This window comes from Choloepus didactylus, chromosome 2 (genome assembly GCF_015220235.1).
Source record: "Choloepus didactylus isolate mChoDid1 chromosome 2, mChoDid1.pri, whole genome shotgun sequence".
In the NCBI taxonomy this organism is placed as follows: Eukaryota; Metazoa; Chordata; class Mammalia; order Pilosa; family Megalonychidae; genus Choloepus; species Choloepus didactylus.
The window spans coordinates 104,952,464-104,969,528 of NC_051308.1; the positions used below are offsets into that span (position 1 = coordinate 104,952,464).

At 47.4% G+C, this 17,065-nt stretch overlaps 1 protein-coding gene and 1 pseudogene across 1 annotated transcript in view; both read right to left on the reverse strand.

Moving 5' to 3' along the window:
• Window positions 1–3,907, reverse strand: part of LOC119512485 — a 17,259-nt pseudogene extending 13,352 nt beyond the window's left edge.
• The window catches only part of ATP1A2 (ATPase Na+/K+ transporting subunit alpha 2), a 25,270-nt gene continuing 9,876 nt past the window's right edge, over window positions 1,672–17,065 (reverse strand). Inside the window, exons 8-23 of the mRNA XM_037825589.1 lie at window positions 16,532–16,800; window positions 15,486–15,684; window positions 15,249–15,358; window positions 14,957–15,091; window positions 14,037–14,226; window positions 13,723–13,898; window positions 10,081–10,217; window positions 9,409–9,559; window positions 9,101–9,269; window positions 8,736–8,890; window positions 8,382–8,505; window positions 8,035–8,180; window positions 7,706–7,836; window positions 5,130–5,231; window positions 4,882–4,973; window positions 1,672–4,596 (exon numbers count right to left, since the gene is read on the reverse strand). Coding sequence (XP_037681517.1) covers window positions 4,568–4,596; window positions 4,882–4,973; window positions 5,130–5,231; window positions 7,706–7,836; window positions 8,035–8,180; window positions 8,382–8,505; window positions 8,736–8,890; window positions 9,101–9,269; window positions 9,409–9,559; window positions 10,081–10,217; window positions 13,723–13,898; window positions 14,037–14,226; window positions 14,957–15,091; window positions 15,249–15,358; window positions 15,486–15,684; window positions 16,532–16,800 — 2,315 coding nt within the window. The 3' untranslated portion in view covers window positions 1,672–4,567. The remainder of the gene's footprint in view (window positions 4,597–4,881; window positions 4,974–5,129; window positions 5,232–7,705; window positions 7,837–8,034; window positions 8,181–8,381; window positions 8,506–8,735; window positions 8,891–9,100; window positions 9,270–9,408; window positions 9,560–10,080; window positions 10,218–13,722; window positions 13,899–14,036; window positions 14,227–14,956; window positions 15,092–15,248; window positions 15,359–15,485; window positions 15,685–16,531; window positions 16,801–17,065) is intronic.

A 17,065-nucleotide genomic window follows, 5' to 3' on the forward strand; every position in this document is an offset into this window, starting at 1 on the left:
TTTATTTCTCTCATCATGCCTTTAAATTTTCTTTAAATACACCATATACCTCATACACTAAAACTTACATGTAATTTGTTTTGTTTCTATTGTAAACAGAAGCTTTTTGTATTGTACTTTCTATCTCACAATATTTAGGTATACATTTAATTTTTAAAAATTAATATCATATCCTGCAACTTTGAACTCAGTGCCTCTAGAATTTTTTTGTTATTTTTGTTGCCTTTTTTTTGGCTAACTTCCTTGGATTTTTTAGGTATTTAATCATGTCCTGTCCTAAACCAAAAAAAAAAAAAAAAAAAGTTTTTATTTCTTCCAGTTTATCTCTTTAGACTTTTTAAATACAAACTCCCTACCCAGGATTTCAAATGTTGTTGCTATTGTTTTTGTTCCAGTTGCTTTTATTATTAGTTTTCTAGATTTATCACATTTTAATCAGGAAAGATTTTGAATGTTACTGATTACCTTCTCAGCATCTTTGAAATGATTATTTAATCAGTTTTTTAGTTATTGCTAGTTGTTAGTTTTCCTTGCTGAATACTCTTACTGCATTCCACTATTTGGTGGTAGTAAAGTTATTTTAAATATATATATAATATTAAATTTTATCAAAACTGCATTTAAATAGGCTGGTCAGCACACACTTCTTTTCTATATTCTAATATAGTTTCAGTAATATGAGAATGTTCTTTGAAGAATTGGAGAAATTTTCTCCATTGAATTCATTGGAGTCAAGAACATTTTTGAAGGACTAATTTTGAATTCAATTTTCTTTCTTTGATATTGATCTAGTCATTTTTTTTCCTTTTTTGGCCACATTCATAGCATTATGTATATTTATGCATCTGTCCCTGATGGGTTATCAAACTTCCTATTCAGTAGCTGAAAAGGAAATGCCATGGAGAGCATTCCTGCATGGGTCAGAGTTTGTCCTTAATTTCTAATGTTTCATCTTATAGTAAGAGTCTCTCACCTTTTTGTAAGATCATCTAGCAGATTTTTAAATATCTTCCTACCTTTTTTCTTAAGCCCCTATTGCATCTTTAAGATCATATCCTCTCCCTTTCTCTGGTTCTAATCGCATGGGTTTGCCCAGCTCCTACTTCTCAAATGTTCATTGTCCACCAATTCCTGGATCCCTTTGCAGCCTCCCCAGTTCACTAACTCTCCAGGCTAATGAGGTTCCCTCCACACCTACAGGGTTTTCTGTTCTTGCAGCTGCAGACAAGTGTGGCACGGGGGTGAGAAGTCTAGCTCTCGTGCTGGACCAGCCTATTGCTTGAATCTGGATTCTGATGCTTATTACCACTGAAACTTTGAACGCATAATTTAATCATGAAATTATGAGCCTCAGTTTTTTCATCTGTAAATTGGAGATAATAATAGTCTCCATTTTACTGGATTACTATGAAGACTCTTTCATTCATTCAACAAATAGTTTATTAACTACCTAACATGCGCCAGACATTGTTTTAGGTGAACAAAAGAAATAAAACCCTTGTTTTCATGGAACTTATTCTGGAGGGGGGAGACAGGCAAACAAACAAATAAAAAGTATATGTAAATAAATATATATGTCTACATATATTTAATTATCTGTAAGTATTATGCACACATATATAATTTCAGGTAGTAATAAGTATGTATGAATAAAAACAAAGAGAACTGAGGTTTGAGGTGCCAGGGGTGCTGTTATATTTGGGGTGGTCCATGAAGGCCTTTCTGAGGTGGTAACATTTAAGGAGCGATCTGGATGAAGTAAGGATGTCCAGACATGTGAACAACTAGAGAAAAGTGTTCCTGGCAGAGGGACTATTAAGAACTAAGGCCTTGAGGTGAGATTACATGAGATTATGCAAATTACATGAGATCATGCAAATAAGGGTTTAACATAGTTCGGCACAAAGTGAGCACTCAGTACTGATATTGCTGCTGTTAATGGATGCTCCACCAGCACCATCACCATCACCACCAGCAGTACCACTGTTAGATTTGTAATGAAGAGGCCAAGATATGGCTCAGCCAAGAACTGACTTCCGTCTGGCTTTCCAAGACCTTTGCATGGGATTGTAAGAGTTGGTGTTTTCCTCTATCCTATTTCCAAAGACCTCTGGAGGAGTGCACGGTGCCCATTCACCCCTCCATCTCCAAGACACAAGCTTCCCTCCCTCCAACTCCCTCCTGCCCATCACATTCCATCCAGGAGTTGGTTCTGCACACAATATAGACTGTCAGTGTTGACTGCCGTGCTCTGTCAGGCTACCCTCTCAGCTTGATGGTGGTCTCATTTTGGTCTGGCACAGAAAACCATAAGTGGCCCTAAGGATTTGGGCCCAAATGGACTCGCAGGCCCTTCCCTGTCCTGGACAAATCTTTGTGACTCTTGGGGTAGGATCAACCATGAGAAAGGAGGCCCCTAGTTTAGTTTCTTCTAGGTCACTTTGCAACCTTGCTTCTTGCGCTCTAGCTCTCCATCATCATCTCTTCCTCAAGCTCTGTCCTCTACAAGCCAATTCCACCCCCTCCCCAACACAAATTTTAATACTTACCACAATTTGGGAGGAAAGAAAATATGAATTATAGAGATCTGAATTATGGAAGGGATTTCTTTTTTTCATAAGGAAATGCAACTTTATTATTTTCAAGTATATATGTAGTGCCTCAAACTAATGTCTTACAAAAGGTCACCAAGTAAAGGTCCTGTAGATGCTTCTTTAACAAATATATAAGGATCAATGATAATTAGCTCATGCAATCTCTACTTCTAAATGGATATTCCTAAAGTGCCTGAAAAGTATCTGTTTCGGGTAGACTATGTCATCCCTAGTAATACTGTTTATCTTCTTACTTTACTAAACAAATGCCATTTTTATTGATTGTGCAGAGATGAACTTTTGTCCAGGCAATAATCTCAATTTACTCAGGTCTGAATTAATATGGTTTCCCATTTATATTTCCAAGCCCAAGGCAATGACTCGCTTATTTCAAGGTCCTTCTGATAAAGTAAAATTCCAGTGCAATGAAACAGCAGCCCTGGGAAACTGTTGATGGATCTGACCTAATGTTTGTTCTTTGTGCTTCCTTCCTTTCTGCCTTAGGCCTTTGGTTTCCCTGAGGTCTCTCTCTTGCTTGGCTCATCCTGGTCTCTACCAAACATTCCCATTGCCTTCTAAGTCAGGCCTAGAGAATGGGCAGAGCTGCTGGTGGAGCAAAAGTGTTAGGTGGGGAGGGGGTAAGGGATCTAAAACCAACTCCCCATCTCAGGGAAACGGGGCATAATGATTATTTGCATGAAGGGTATTCTCCTAGGAGAAACAGTCCTGATATCTGAAAAGTCCAAGGTGAGTCACCTAACAATGTTTTTCCACTTGTTGCCCAAAGGTTCTGACCACATTCATGACCTAAGCTGATTTTGCATGTCCCGGGAAGACAGAAAGGTTCTGGGAGAGTTTTCCACCCCAATTCCAGCTGATGGCCAAGGAACTCCTTTTCCAGGACTGGTTTGGCAATGTCTGGGAATGATGTGCGTTCATCAGGATGGGCATAAAGGTGAAAGGGCTGGGAGGAGCTGGCAATGAATTGGCAGCGATCTTGGAACAACCACTTGGAGCCTCTGAGGATTTATCGTTCAAAAAGGTGAGGTGTTATCAAGCACATTGCGCTTCTGTGACATCTGGGCCTCATGGACCAAATGGACCACTAACCAAGGCACTGGAGAGCTCTGTGGCAGACGGGTGTGGAATGTCAGGGAAGCAACCTGGACTGCCTTCCGGTGCGGCGTCCACTGCTACTCTGATGAGATCTGAATTTGGTGTGCTGGCAGGGTACTCTAAAGGGGCAGGATGCAGAGCTGGAGCCCACGACATCTATCTGGAAACTCCAGACATGTCAAATGACCTTCCGTCATTGGCGCTCTCTCTTTCCTTTTTTGGTCTCTCTTTCTTTGTGGTTTCCCTCCTCTGGCTGTCCCCTAACATCCCAGGTGGCTGCCTAGCGTTCCTCTTGAGGTTAGGAGGTTGCTAACTGGCCTCTTCCCAGGAGCTTCGCTCCCTGGCCTCAGGCCCTTGCACTTAGCAGCAGGATCCCTTTGTGATTTCAAGGTCTGAGGGGGAAGTGAAGGGAACTGTGTTTGGCAGGAAGAAAAGGAGTGGGCTGGAGAGATAAAGGGATACTTGGTGATCTGAAGGCTAAACTTCTGGTTTAGACAGGCCCATGCATTTGGCTATTGGTCTATTCCAGTAGGATCCCTAGTAGTGGGTGAAGGGATAGGGAATGGGGGAGGGGCAGCTGGAGTGACCCTCAATTCCTCAGAAAAAAATAGATGTAGTGGGGTAAGGCAGGGTCTGGGGAGGGGACCCAAACAGGTAGTGTCTAATCTGATTGTTCACAGTTAGCTCAATGGGGCAATCACTCCAAGCTTAGTTGCCTCCCACCAACTTAGCCTATTGGTTTGCCTCATTGTTTCTCCCTAAATCTTCCCAGTTTTTTCCACCCCTTTGCATGGCCATCCCTGCAACACTTCCAGGGCACCCCATCTTTCCGGTGTGTGGTTCTTCTTCCAATGAGCTCAGTAGTACGTCTCCTTTTCTACCCAACCTGTTATGAGAGATTGGGGGTGGGGGATTGCAATGTGAGCTTAAAAGAAAGTAAGAGATGACTCTCCTAGTGGGGCTTGGGTAGTTGAGGCTCCGTGGAACCAGAGGCTGGTAGGCTGAGGGGAGTAGCTGCAGGCTGGTGAAAAGGGAAGGGGAAGGAGATCCGGTGAGCTGGGGTCATAGATTAGAGGAAGGGAGAAGACCCAGCCTGCCTTTAGCCCTGGAGGGGTAGCGGCGGTGTGGGGTTGAGCTTTGCCGGGAGTTGGGGTGCTGTGGAGGTGCTTACCACCAGGATATCGCCGCAGAATGAGCTTGCGGACCTCATCATAGACGAAGATGAGGAGACTGTAGGGGAAGGCACAGAACCACCAGGTGACCCTGAAGGAAGCAGGGAAGCAGAGTGTCAGGAGCGTTAGAAGTTGACATGAGGATCCCATAGTGTAGGATCCAAATAGACCAGAACTTGGAACCGAGACAAAGGCTCACATTCCCCCTCTTGTGCCCCACTCTGGCCTCCTCTAAAGAGACACTCACTTGAGCGGGTACATGCGGAGGGCCACACCCATGCCCGGGCAGTAAGACAGAAAGGCAGCCAGCGCCGTCTCCTCCAAGAGCCCGAAAATCAGGATCTTGTTCCTGGAAAGGTGAAGGAAGGGCGGTCCCGTTTGAGAGGGCCAGGGAGGGAAAGATCCAGGGAGACCCCTCGAGGTGGAAGGGAAAGAGGAGAGAGGCAAAGCCAGAGAAGGATTGTAAATGCCATCTGCCTCCGTCCTCTTCTCACTTCCTCTTCTCATGCTTTATGTAATCCAAGAGGGATTTTATTTTCCGTTTCTGATTTCTCCTCCGATAGCTGTCTATAAAACATGTTCATTAAATAAACGTTTTTATGGTGTTGGGTAAGGTGTGCTGTGCTGAAGATACCGTGGTCAATACCAGATTCCATCCAGAGGGGGGAGCCTGCCCCCAGGCTGCTTATAATCAATCATGTTATTGATCAAGCCACGTTGTCTGTGAAAGTGTCTCCCCAGTGAAAGCTCCATCAGTGCAGGGCCCAGGCACATCTTACACTTTTTCAGTGTCTCCTACAGCCACTGGTAGTTGTTCATTGTAAATATTCAATAGAGAAGAGAATGTTTGTGAAGTGCTTAGCACAGGGGAAGCTCACTGCATAGTAAGAGCTTAATACATATTCACATATCAAAAAAGCAGGATAGAATTAGGTTACGAGGGCAATTCCCGGACTCAGGCAGGCGGAGTCTAATCCCAGCTCTGCCACTTATTAGCTTTTTGGTTTTAAGCAACATTTCTTAATTTTTCTGAGCCTCAACTTCTCTTCATGTGAAATGCAGATTATTACATTTATATCATAGGGTTGCTGGGAAAATTATAGAAGATAATGCACAGAAAGCATTTGAACATGGAAAACGCTCAGTTCATATTATTCCTTGACCTTTTATGTTCTTATACACTGAACTGTAAGCTGGTGCTTCCCACACCTTTCATTCACTAAGGACCTCTCTTGGTTTTCTTCTATAAAGGCTACATTTTAACATGATTTTTGTCTCGCAAGCTGCATTTGTAAATAAGTAATAAAAATATTTCCTCATTGATAATGAATTAGTAGCACATATAGCTTCCAAACAGAACTGTGACTTCCCAGCACGCAATATCACCATTGTATACTACTGTAATACTGTACTTTGTGATATGTTTTCTTTGTTTTTGCCTAAGAATGGTGAAATTTTAGTAAGCCTTGGAGTCTTCTCATAGGTAAGTGCTTGATTTCCATGAAGCTTTTTGAAATAATGCAACAGCGTGGCAGAGGGGCTCCAAGGGGCAGGAACCCCAGGTGGGGCCAGAGGAGCTCTGAGGCGGCCTTGGTCCAGGTGATTGTGGGAATTAGTGCTCCTTATCTGTACGCAGCCTGACTTTCATTGCTTCATTCCCATCTGTCTCTCAGAGGAGTGCCTTTAGCCAGTTTGGTGTTCCCACCTTCCTGTATCTCCCATGAACTGCATACTAAGTCTCTAGCCCCAGAACTGTATCCAATTGCTTTGAACTCTCTCCTCCTTGGTCTTTTCTCTCTGCATTTTCCCGTCAGTATTTTTAGCTTGCTGGAATCTCCTTCCTTCATGTTAATTTTCTCTATCTAACTGATTCTTCAGTTTCCCCTCCCTAGGATCTTGAATGCTATTAACTTCACCAGGGCTTTGGCATCTTTTTCTTCCTTTCCAAACTAAGAAATTGTGACAAAACTCACTTGGGGGGTTGTGGCCTTTGGTTTATAGTAGAAGAAAATAAAGAAGACGAGAATGATAACCTTCAACACCCGCCTGCCATCCATGCCAGAGGCATGAAGTAAATATAGAGTACCTAAGAGGTGCCAGGTTTGGGACCGGAGAGTCCATGCAAGGTAATGTAATGGCTGAGAGCTTGGGCTTTGGAGACAGACTCGGGTGAATCTTTATCAGCTGAGTGAACTTATGCACTCCATTTAACCTTTTGGGGCTTGTTACTGATAAAAAGAAAATACTACCATCTACCTCACAAGGCTGTCGCAAAGCTAAACAATGTCTTTCAAGCACTTAGCACAGAGCCTGACATGTGGTAACTCCACTATGAGGAGGCACTGAAATGGGCCCTCAGCAGCTCACAGCCCCCCGGACGGATCACACACCACCACAGTGCAAATACTAGGTCTAGCACTACCTGCCGAGCCCATAGGAATACAGAAGAGCCTGGATTTAGGGCTGCGCAATGGCTGGCACTAGAGTAAAAGTTGGGGAAAGGAAGCAGGAAGAAAAGAGATGGGAGAAGATGCAAAGGAAGGAAGATGGAAGGGGACCATTCTTAGGTACTCTTCAGGAGCAAAATTAAACAGAAATAGCCTTCCTCTTTACTAGTCCATTTCAAACTTGGCTATGGATATACAGCTGGCTAAATGAAATCTGATGTTTCCCTCTATCTTCCCCACCTCCCAACCCCAGCAGATTGGGCCCAGGGTGGGTTGGGATGACCTGGAGTTGGAAGTCTAGGCTGTCTGGGTTGGTGACTGTGCCCAGATCACTCTCTGCCTGGGTAGGGGTGCCCGGTGGAGGTGGGGCGCTCACTTCATGCCCTGCTGGAAGACTGAGTTGCGGCGGGTCTTGCAGATGATGAGGTCAGCCCACTGCACAACCACGATGCTGGCAAAGAAGGCCGTGTGGCACGTGAACTCCACCACTTTCCGCTGCTCGTAGGTCTGGGGGAGAGGAGATGAGAGTGTCAGAAGAAGAGATAGGACTAGAGTGCAGCATGGTTCAAGGCCAGTTATTTAAACCCTGGGCACCTAATTTCACTCTTAGCCCCCAGTTCCAGTTGGCCACTTCCACCCACTCCCACCAGGCATTTCGCCCCACCCCTTACACCCATGCTCCTGAATGTATACCACTCCACTCACCCACTCCTGTCCATAGCTGTCCTCCAGGTCATTCTTGGACCGGTCATCCCAGTCAAGGCGGATTCCCAGCAACCGTGATGGCAGGAAACCATTCTCTGCCAGGATCACGAAGTAAGTGAAGAAGCCCCCCAGGGCCTGGATCATCCCTGTAGGTAGTGGGCAAAAGGCAGAGGGCCTGGATCAGAGAAGGAAGCAGGGTGGAGCCAGCCCCGAAGGGTCATATGTGCAAGTCCCTGACCCCCGGGAGCTGGCGCCTGTCCTGGAATTTCACTGGAGGCTTATCTCTCCAAAAGCTGGAAAAAGAACTTTCTTGGGGTTCCCTCCCAAGCTCAGGACCCCTGCCGCACCGATCTGTCCATAGGCCATGCTGATGAGTCTCTCGTTCACCAGCTTGTCTGTTTGGGAGTTTCGTGGCTGCCGCTTCATGATGTCACTCTCAGCTGCCTCGTAGGCCAAGGAGATGGCAGGGACCTGTGTGGATGGGGAAGGGGAGGACACATGCAGGGAGTGGGAAAACACAGGAGGAGAGGAGAAGCAGTGACTCAACAAACACTTATTAAAATATTAAGGACTGTAATTTGATCCAATCCCAGCCTGGTCAGCTGCCCCTGATACACCCCTTCTTCCATCTGCTGCCCGTCCCCACCCACTGCACCCAAGTAGTGGCCTTGCCTGTCCCCTACCCCAAGCCCCGGCTTTACCATATCTGTGCCCAGGTCAATGCAGAGGATGGTCACGGTGCCCAGAGGCAGGGGTATGTTGGCAATGATGAACAGCAGAAAGGGGGTGATCTCAGGGATGTTGCTGGTCAGGGTGTAGGCAATGGATTTCTTCAGGTTGTCAAAGATCAGGCGGCCTGTCGGGAGGTTCTGAGGGCATCAGGGAGATTAGAAGGACCCTTCCCACCCCTAGCCCCTGAAGCATGGTGGCCCCATCTTCCTGGGAGAGGAAGATCCTATGTGTCAAGGAAGCTAAGGTAGGCTATGGATGCCTGGAATCCCAGGTTGACCCCTGGGGTAAATGGCAAGGGAAGCAGATAGGCTGGGTTTCCCAGTAGCCTCCTCACCCTCTTCCACACCAGTGACGATGGAAGCAAAGTTGTCATCCAGCAGGATCATGTCGGCAGCCTGCTTGGAGACGTCAGAGCCAGAGATACCCATGGCAATGCCAATGTCTGCCTTTTTCAGTGCAGGGGAGTCGTTCACCCCGTCCCCTGTCACTGCCACGATGGCTCCCTGGGGAAGAGATACAGCCAGAACCTGAGGATGAAGTCCTTGTACCTGCTTGGCCCCAAGCTCAGGCCCCTTGCCCTGCCTCTGCCTCTCAAGTCCCTACCCTCCAGCATGACCTCTGACAGCCACCCACTTTGCTCACCTGCCTTTGACATCCCTCCACAATGATGAGCTTCTGCTGAGGAGAGGTCCGGGCAAAGACGATCTCAGTGTGGTTCTTGAGGATCTCATCGAGCTGCTCTGAAGTCATGTCCTTGAGGTCAGAGCCATGCACCACACATGCCTTGGCTTCCCTGGAGGATGGGGCAGAGGCAGCTGATTCCTTGGCACCTGGGTCAGCCCTGCTGCCTCTCCTTACCACCTGCAGAGTGCTAATCTCCCCAGTAGGTTGGCTCCCCCATTGCTTCAATTCTCCGTTCCCTCAATGCTGAATTACTTCCTTTTCCCATTTCTCTCTTTGAGGAAATGACACTAAATCCTTACCATGAAGCATCATCACAGTCTTAAGTACAGTTTGCTAGACAATGCACTAGGCCATTTATAAATATTTTATTCTAGTAGCAACCCTGCAGTGTAGATATTATCCAAATTTTATAGTTGAAAAAAAATGGAGGCTCAGGAAGGTAAAGTGACATCCCCAAGGTTACACAGCTAACTAGTGGCACAGCCTGGACACAAATGGGGGACTGAGGAACCAGTCACTGAGGTGTCAGAAGAAAGGTTTATAAGGGTCTCAGAGATGGTCTCCAAGTACCCTCAGAGGACACTCGAGTGTTCTGTGGGTGAGGACGGGGTGATCCTGGAGTGCCCTTACCTGGGGTTGACTTGACTGACAGGGATGTTGAGCCGGGCTGCAATGTCCTCTACGGTCTCATTGCCCTCTGAGATGATGCCCACGCCTTTGGCAATGGCCTTGGCTGTGATGGGGTGATCCCCAGTCACCATGATCACCTAGTGGGAAGGAGAAAAGAGAAAAGGAAAGCAATATTAGGGTTTTTCTCTCCCTTCTATTCTTTTCCCCAAATCAGGAAAATCTAGGCTGTTAGATGTCTCAGGCTGGTAGATTCCAACCAAAATAATGGAGCCATGCATGTGTGTATGTGTGTGTGTTTGGGTGTTTGTGGCAAATGACAATGACAAGCTGTGTTTGGAGTATCAGAGATAGTTCGCCTAAAAGGAAGAAAGAATCCATGACAGAGTAACAAGTTAATGAGGGTCCCTTTGAAGAGAAGCCTTGAAGATTAGGAGTTTGAATTTCTTGGGAAATTAGGCTTCAGAGCTAGAAAGACACTTAATAACTTCCTCATTTTACAGAAGGGAAAGACCAAGGCTTAGAGAGGTTCCATGATTTGCTCCAGGTCCCAGGGACCCAGACCTAACACATGCTTCTCTTAGTGTCCAATATGATTGCTGCAGGCAATCTAACCGGACAGATTAGGGATAAGATGGAGACAGCCCACCCCTGCCTCCCACATGCCTTTGTCATCCCTCCGTGATGTCAGAAGAAGGTGACTCCTGTCTTAACTTGATAATGTTCACTGTTGTTGCAGAATGGATGGGGTTGGGATGGGGAGAGGGGGTAGTTGCTATCTGAGAAGACAACTAAGAGGCTCTTATAACCATAAGGTGGTCGGAGCTAAACTAGGATAGCATTTGCACACGTGTGTTTCTGGAACCAATCCAACAGATACTGAGTAGGAGTCCTCTTTGGGCCCCACTTCGCTCTCTTCCATACCCACCACTCCAATGAAACTGCCCCCAAAAGCCACAGGGGCCTCCCAATGGAAAAACAAAAGCTTCTTCGCAGTGTCTCATCCTACTTGACTTCTCTGGGGCATTTGGTTTTGTTGACCCTCCCCTCCTTGTAACCCTAGCCTCCCTTGGCGTTCATGGCTCCTGTATCCTTAATTCACCTCCACCCCTCTTCATGTTCTTTCTCAGCTTCCTCAAGCTGGCAGCCCAAGAGAGTGGGAAAAACACTAGCTTTGGAGTCAGACTGCGGGACCACGGTTTAAACATTGACCTACCACTTCCCAAACACAGACCCTGGGTGAGTCAATTCACTCTGAGTCTCAGCACATAGGAGAAGATGATTCCTACCTTCCCAGGTTGTCATGGAGATTAAATGGTATCAAGAGGATGCTCAGTAAGTATTAGCTATGTACTACCACCCTCTCCCCTCCTTCATTGGTTCCTTTTTCTCCACTTGCCCCTAAATATTGGTGTGGTCCAGGGTTTCAGTCTCCTCCTTTTCTTGACCCGTGTACTCTTCCTGAGAAATACAGTAAAATATACTAGTATATATTTAATTTTCACCCATGTGCTAATGAGACTCAAATCTCCAATCCTGGCACTCTCTCTTGGGCTCTAAACCATATTCCAACTTTCTCTGGAACAACTCTCCCTGGGGGTCTGTTAGACACTTCAAAGTTAAGGGCAAAAGTCAATGCATAAAAAAATTGAACTCATTGTCTCTACTTCTACGACCCCCACAAAACCTCCTCCTCTGCTCTCCACCTTAGATACTATCCTCTCTATTCACTCTGTCACTTTGTCTCTTATATCTTTCTCACCTCCCAAGTTCTCAAAACATTTCTCAAATGTAACTCTTCCCCCTACTCCCTTTGTCATTGCCCTAGTTAAGGTCATCATCCGTGCCTGAACTATTGCAATGGCCTTTAAGTTGTTTCCCTGACTTTGGTTCTTCCCCAGATCCAGGCCCTCCTCCCTCCAAGTATCATCTGAAAAGCCAGATCAGCCCTGTGGCACCTGTGGCTCTCTGTGGACGACAGGATAAAGCATAGGTCTGGCATTTAAGCCAATTGGCTGTGACCCAACGTTCCAGTCCCAATCCCCAGTGTACCTCTGCCACCTCTCCCCCACCCAACACACACACACTGCGTACAGTCTAACCACGTCAGGGTACACACTGTTCCCTGATCTCGACATGCCTTCCTCTCCCTCATTGCCTTACAAAATACTCTTCAACCTTCAAAGCTCAGATCAAATATCATTCCCTCTGTAAAACACTGTCCAATTCCCCAAGGCAGAATTAGCTGCTCCCTTCTCTGAGTTCCCATTGAGTTACTCTGCCCATGCCTCTGTGACAGTTCTCATCACAGCGGAGCAGGAAGAGCACGGACTCACCCGTCTAGGACACCAGGTTTCATATTCCCAATCCACCTCTTACTAGCAGTTTTATTTTAGGAAAATTACTTACCCACTCTGAGTCTGTTTGCTTTATCTTTAAATGGGGCTAATAGTGCCTGCCTTAGAGAGAGAGTGGTTATGGGGTTCAAAAATCACCTGCATGCAAAGTGCTAAGTCCTCTGGTGTGACAGTTTAGAAATAGCAGACTGTCTTGGTTCTGATCCTGGCTCTACCGTTTCCTGTTTGACCTTGGGCATGTTACTTTGTGCCTCAGTTTCCCTGTCTTTAAAAAAGAGAAAATACTCCTGCCTATATTGAAGGGCTGTTGTGAAGACTATACAAGATCATACAGGTTTAGTGCTTGGAACAGTGCCTGATTCATATAAAAATTCAAATAAATATTAGCTGTTTCTATTATCAGAGTACATGACCCATAGTAGGAGCTCAATGACCATGGCTATCATGACAGCACTGTGATTAATTGCAAAGGCAAAATATGTTCTGGAGGCCAGGCACTATATCTTACTCATTTTTGTATCCTGAGTGCCTAGCACAGTACCTGGTCTTCAGTAGACAGGTCAATTGATTTGAACTGATCTGGTAATTCGTGAGATGCTGAACAAAGAGGAGCAAAGGTAAACACAGGAATTGGTGACCAGGGAGGTTAAGGGGAATAGTACAGAGCAATATCCTGGAAACAGGAAAGTAACCTCCAAGATGGAAGGGATGTTTGCTGAATTCCAGCACTTTGAACAATGCCTGCTATTCAGTTGGTAAACAACAAATATTTATTGAATGAAGAATAAATGTAACACAGAGGAAGGAGTGAGTGGTCAGTGAGAAGCAGTTGTGGTTGGACAAGAGAACCTAGCAGAGGTGTGCTTGAGTGGAATGAGGACCAAAGCCAGTCTACAGAGGTTATGGAACAATGAGTAGTAGCAGACAAGAGCTTGCTAATCTTATCCCAAATGGTTAGAGAGAGTGGGCCATGGCTGAGTTGGGTAAGATAGGGATACCAGATTGTGCTTGAAAGCTGGAGGGATGCACGTGCAGATGGGATCATTAGCTGAGCTGGGAGGGGTGGGGTGGGCATGGGAAACTGATCACCCTCAGTAAAAGAGACGAGGGTGAGAGCTCAAAGGCAAGGGTCAGCTTCCATGTTTCCTTGCAGATGGACAAGTTTCCCCCTTGAGTCAGAGGCAAGGAGGCCACCAATGGCCTGTGTGTCCTCAGGACAGCTACCCTTGCTGTCCCATGACCTTTGGCATGAAAGAGGAGAGGATGGAGGGGAGGGAGAGCCTGGTACCTTGATGCCTGCACTTCGGCACTTGCCCACAGCATCCGGCACAGCAGCGCGGGGAGGGTCGATCATGGACATGAGCCCCACGAAGCAGAGCTTCTCCGTGGGAAAGTTTAGCTCATCTGTGTCAAATTTGAAGCCCCGAGGAAACTTTCCAGAAGGCAAATTCAGCTGACAGAATCCTAAAGGGAGGCAGAGGGAGAAGTGAGAACAGAGAGGTGGCTGTCTGGATGCCCCATGAGTCCGTCACCTTGGGGATGATGCCACTGAGGCTTGTGGACTCCTTTCTCAGCCCTACTCCCCTGTTTCTGGCCCCTCACCCAGCACACGTTCCCCTAGTCCTCCCAGTTCCATGTAGGCATTTTGAAAGGCGTCTTGCATCTCCTTGTCGAGAGGGATCTCCTTGCCCTGCACCAGGATGGAGGAGCACCGGTCCAGGATGCGCTCAGGGGCTCCCTTCATCACCAGCATGTGGCTCTGGGGGCTGTCTTCTCGCTCGTGGATGGACAGCTGAAGAGAGGACAGGCAGTTATGGGGGTGGGGCATATTCATCTTGGTAGCTCCAGTACGCAACACAGGGCCTGGTACAGAGCAGAAGCTGGTAAGAAAATCTCCTTTAATAAATGATCCCTGATCCATCCAAGATTGTCAAAATAGGGAGAATCTCCATGTGTGGAGGGGTATTTGGACCTCGTGGTCCCAACTCTTGAAACCTGACAGTCACCTTCTCATATTACATTCATTCATTCAATGAATATTTGTTAAGATCAGTCACGAGACAAGCACTGGACTAGGAACTGGATGGCTCTCTCCTAAGCATTCCCCACCACCATACTGGCCTCAGGGGCACTGATCTCCCTTTACCTCTCTGGTTTCTACATAGCATAGCTGAGAGTGGTAATTAACAGATGTCTAAAGTCTGAAGGACACTACAAGGCAAGTATGGAAGTATGGTTCAATTGAATGGGGGGAAGAGAGGAGAACAGGGCCAGAGGATGGGGAGTTATGGGACAAAGAACTGTGAAGGTGATAGGTTTTTAGGAAGGAATGAAGATTTGGGAGTTAGGGGATAAGAGCCAACCAGACATGTAGTCACAAGTTGCCCTGGGGGATGAGACAGAGGTGAGGGGACATGACTATCAGATAAGCCCACTCCTCTTATTGATAATTCTCCCTTGGCTTTGCCCCTCCCCCCATTTATGACTCTCCCTCTTGCCCTGTCCTGTCACCCCAACCAGACCTGGTACTTGTTGGTAGAGTTGAAAGGAATCTCTGCCACCTTGGGGTTCCTCTCCCTCATCTTCCTCACTGAGCCACAGGACAGCTCAATGCACTTGAGCAGGGCTGACTCAGAGGCATCACCAGCTGTGTCCCGCTGCAGAAGAGAATTCAGAGTTATGGGGCAGGGAGGGAGTGGAGGACCAAGGAAATTCACTGAAGGCCCCACAGCAGCCACAGGGTCTGAGAGGGGAAGGTGGGCAGGCTTTGGAGATACTCTGGGGACACACGCGTTCTATGATCTGACCCCCTACCTTAGACACAGAGATGTTCTCCTGCCCGGCCTTGAAGACAGCACGGTTGCAGAGACCAGCAATCCTCGACAGGGCCGTCCACGTCGGGGATCGTTTGTCAAAAGTGGCCCCTTGGAGGAACGGAGGGAGAACCAGGAGCTTGGATCTCTTATAGAGCCCTTGTCTCACGCCCTCCCCCAGTCCCAGTGCCCTTAGCATCCTCCAGTCCCCTCATGCCCATCTGGAGGGCTCAATCACCAGACTGATCTTCTGTGGTGTCGGCCTCATGGATCTGGTTGTCGAACCACATGTGGGCGACTGTCATGCGGTTCTGGGTGAGGGTGCCCGTCTTGTCAGAGCAGATGGTGGAGGTGGAGCCCAGCGTCTCCACAGCCTCCAGGTTCTTCACCAGGCAGTTCTTCCGCGCCATGCGCTTGGCTGTCAGGGTCAGACACACCTGGCAGGGAGAAAGGAGAATAAAAAATGGTTAAGCCCGTTGCTGGAGATGCCCATGACCTTACCACGGACCATGGCTCTATCTCTTCTCCCTTGATCCTATTCCACAAACATTAATGGGTGGGACCTAGGTGTAAGTAGTGAATGTTGAATCGAGATCATGGGTATATGTTAAGGTGAAACTGTCCATTAGGGAGTTGAAGACATTTGACTAGATCTCCAGGGAGGGCCAGAGTAGAGCTGGGGATAGAGAGCTGGGCGTCATCCACACAGAAGTGAAGCTGTGGAAGAAGATGAGCTCACACCAGGGGATATAAGAAGAGCAGAAGGCTGAGGCCTGAGAATCAGTGAGAGGGGAGAAGGAGGAGGCACTGCCAGGGACAGAGGAGAGAAGAACCAGGATTCTGACTTGTCACAGATGCCAACAATAGAAAGGATTCTAGGAGAGTGGGCAGCAGTATCAATTTCAGCAGCCGAGCTAAGGATGGGAGGTAAGAAATGTCACTGGATTTGCTAGTTAGTCATTGGTGACCTTTGCAAGAGCCCTTACAGTAGAGCTGGCCAGGATGAATGCCAGACTGCAGGGAGACGAGTACATGGGTAGTGAGAAAAGGGTGACCATGAAGACCACAAGCTCGAGAAGGGAAAGCGAGTACGCAGGTATAGCCCAGTCTGAGATTTTTCAGAGGCTCAAACTTGGAGCTGTGTATTAAATAATTTGAGGATGTGATTTTAGGGACTGGAAGGGAGGAACTTGCTGAGGAACAGGAAGCAACTGAGCTTTCATTACTTTTGGGGAAAAAGTAACCAGACCGACCCCTGCTGGCACCTCAGCCCAACCCACTCACAGTGACAGTAGCCAGCAGCCCCTCGGGCACGTTGGCCACGATGATGCCGATGAGGAAGATGACGGCCTCCAGCCAGCTGTAGCCCAGGATGAGAGACAGCACGAAGAAGGAGACCCCCAGGAACACGGCCACCCCTGTGATCAGCTGGATGAAGTGTTCGATCTCCATGGCTATGGGTGTCCGCCCAACCTCTAGGCCTGAGGCCAGAGTGGCTATGCGGCCCATCACCGTCCTGTCACCTGTGGCAATCACGATGCCCCTGGCAGTGCCTGCGACAGAGAGGGGGATGCCAGGCTGAGTGCTCTGGAGCTCCCAGGGACTAGGACCCTTCCCACTCCCCAAGCAAGGAAAAGCATCTCAGAGTAAAATGACATATCCTGGAGGTCAGTTTCAGTAGATTGCACTTCACTTGGGCTTACCTGCATCGATTGACAATACAACACACAATACAAATGACCACAGCTCAGTTCAACAAGAAATTATTTTCTCTAATACTTAGGCCTGGGTGGGGGGGGGGCCTGTAGATCATCTCAA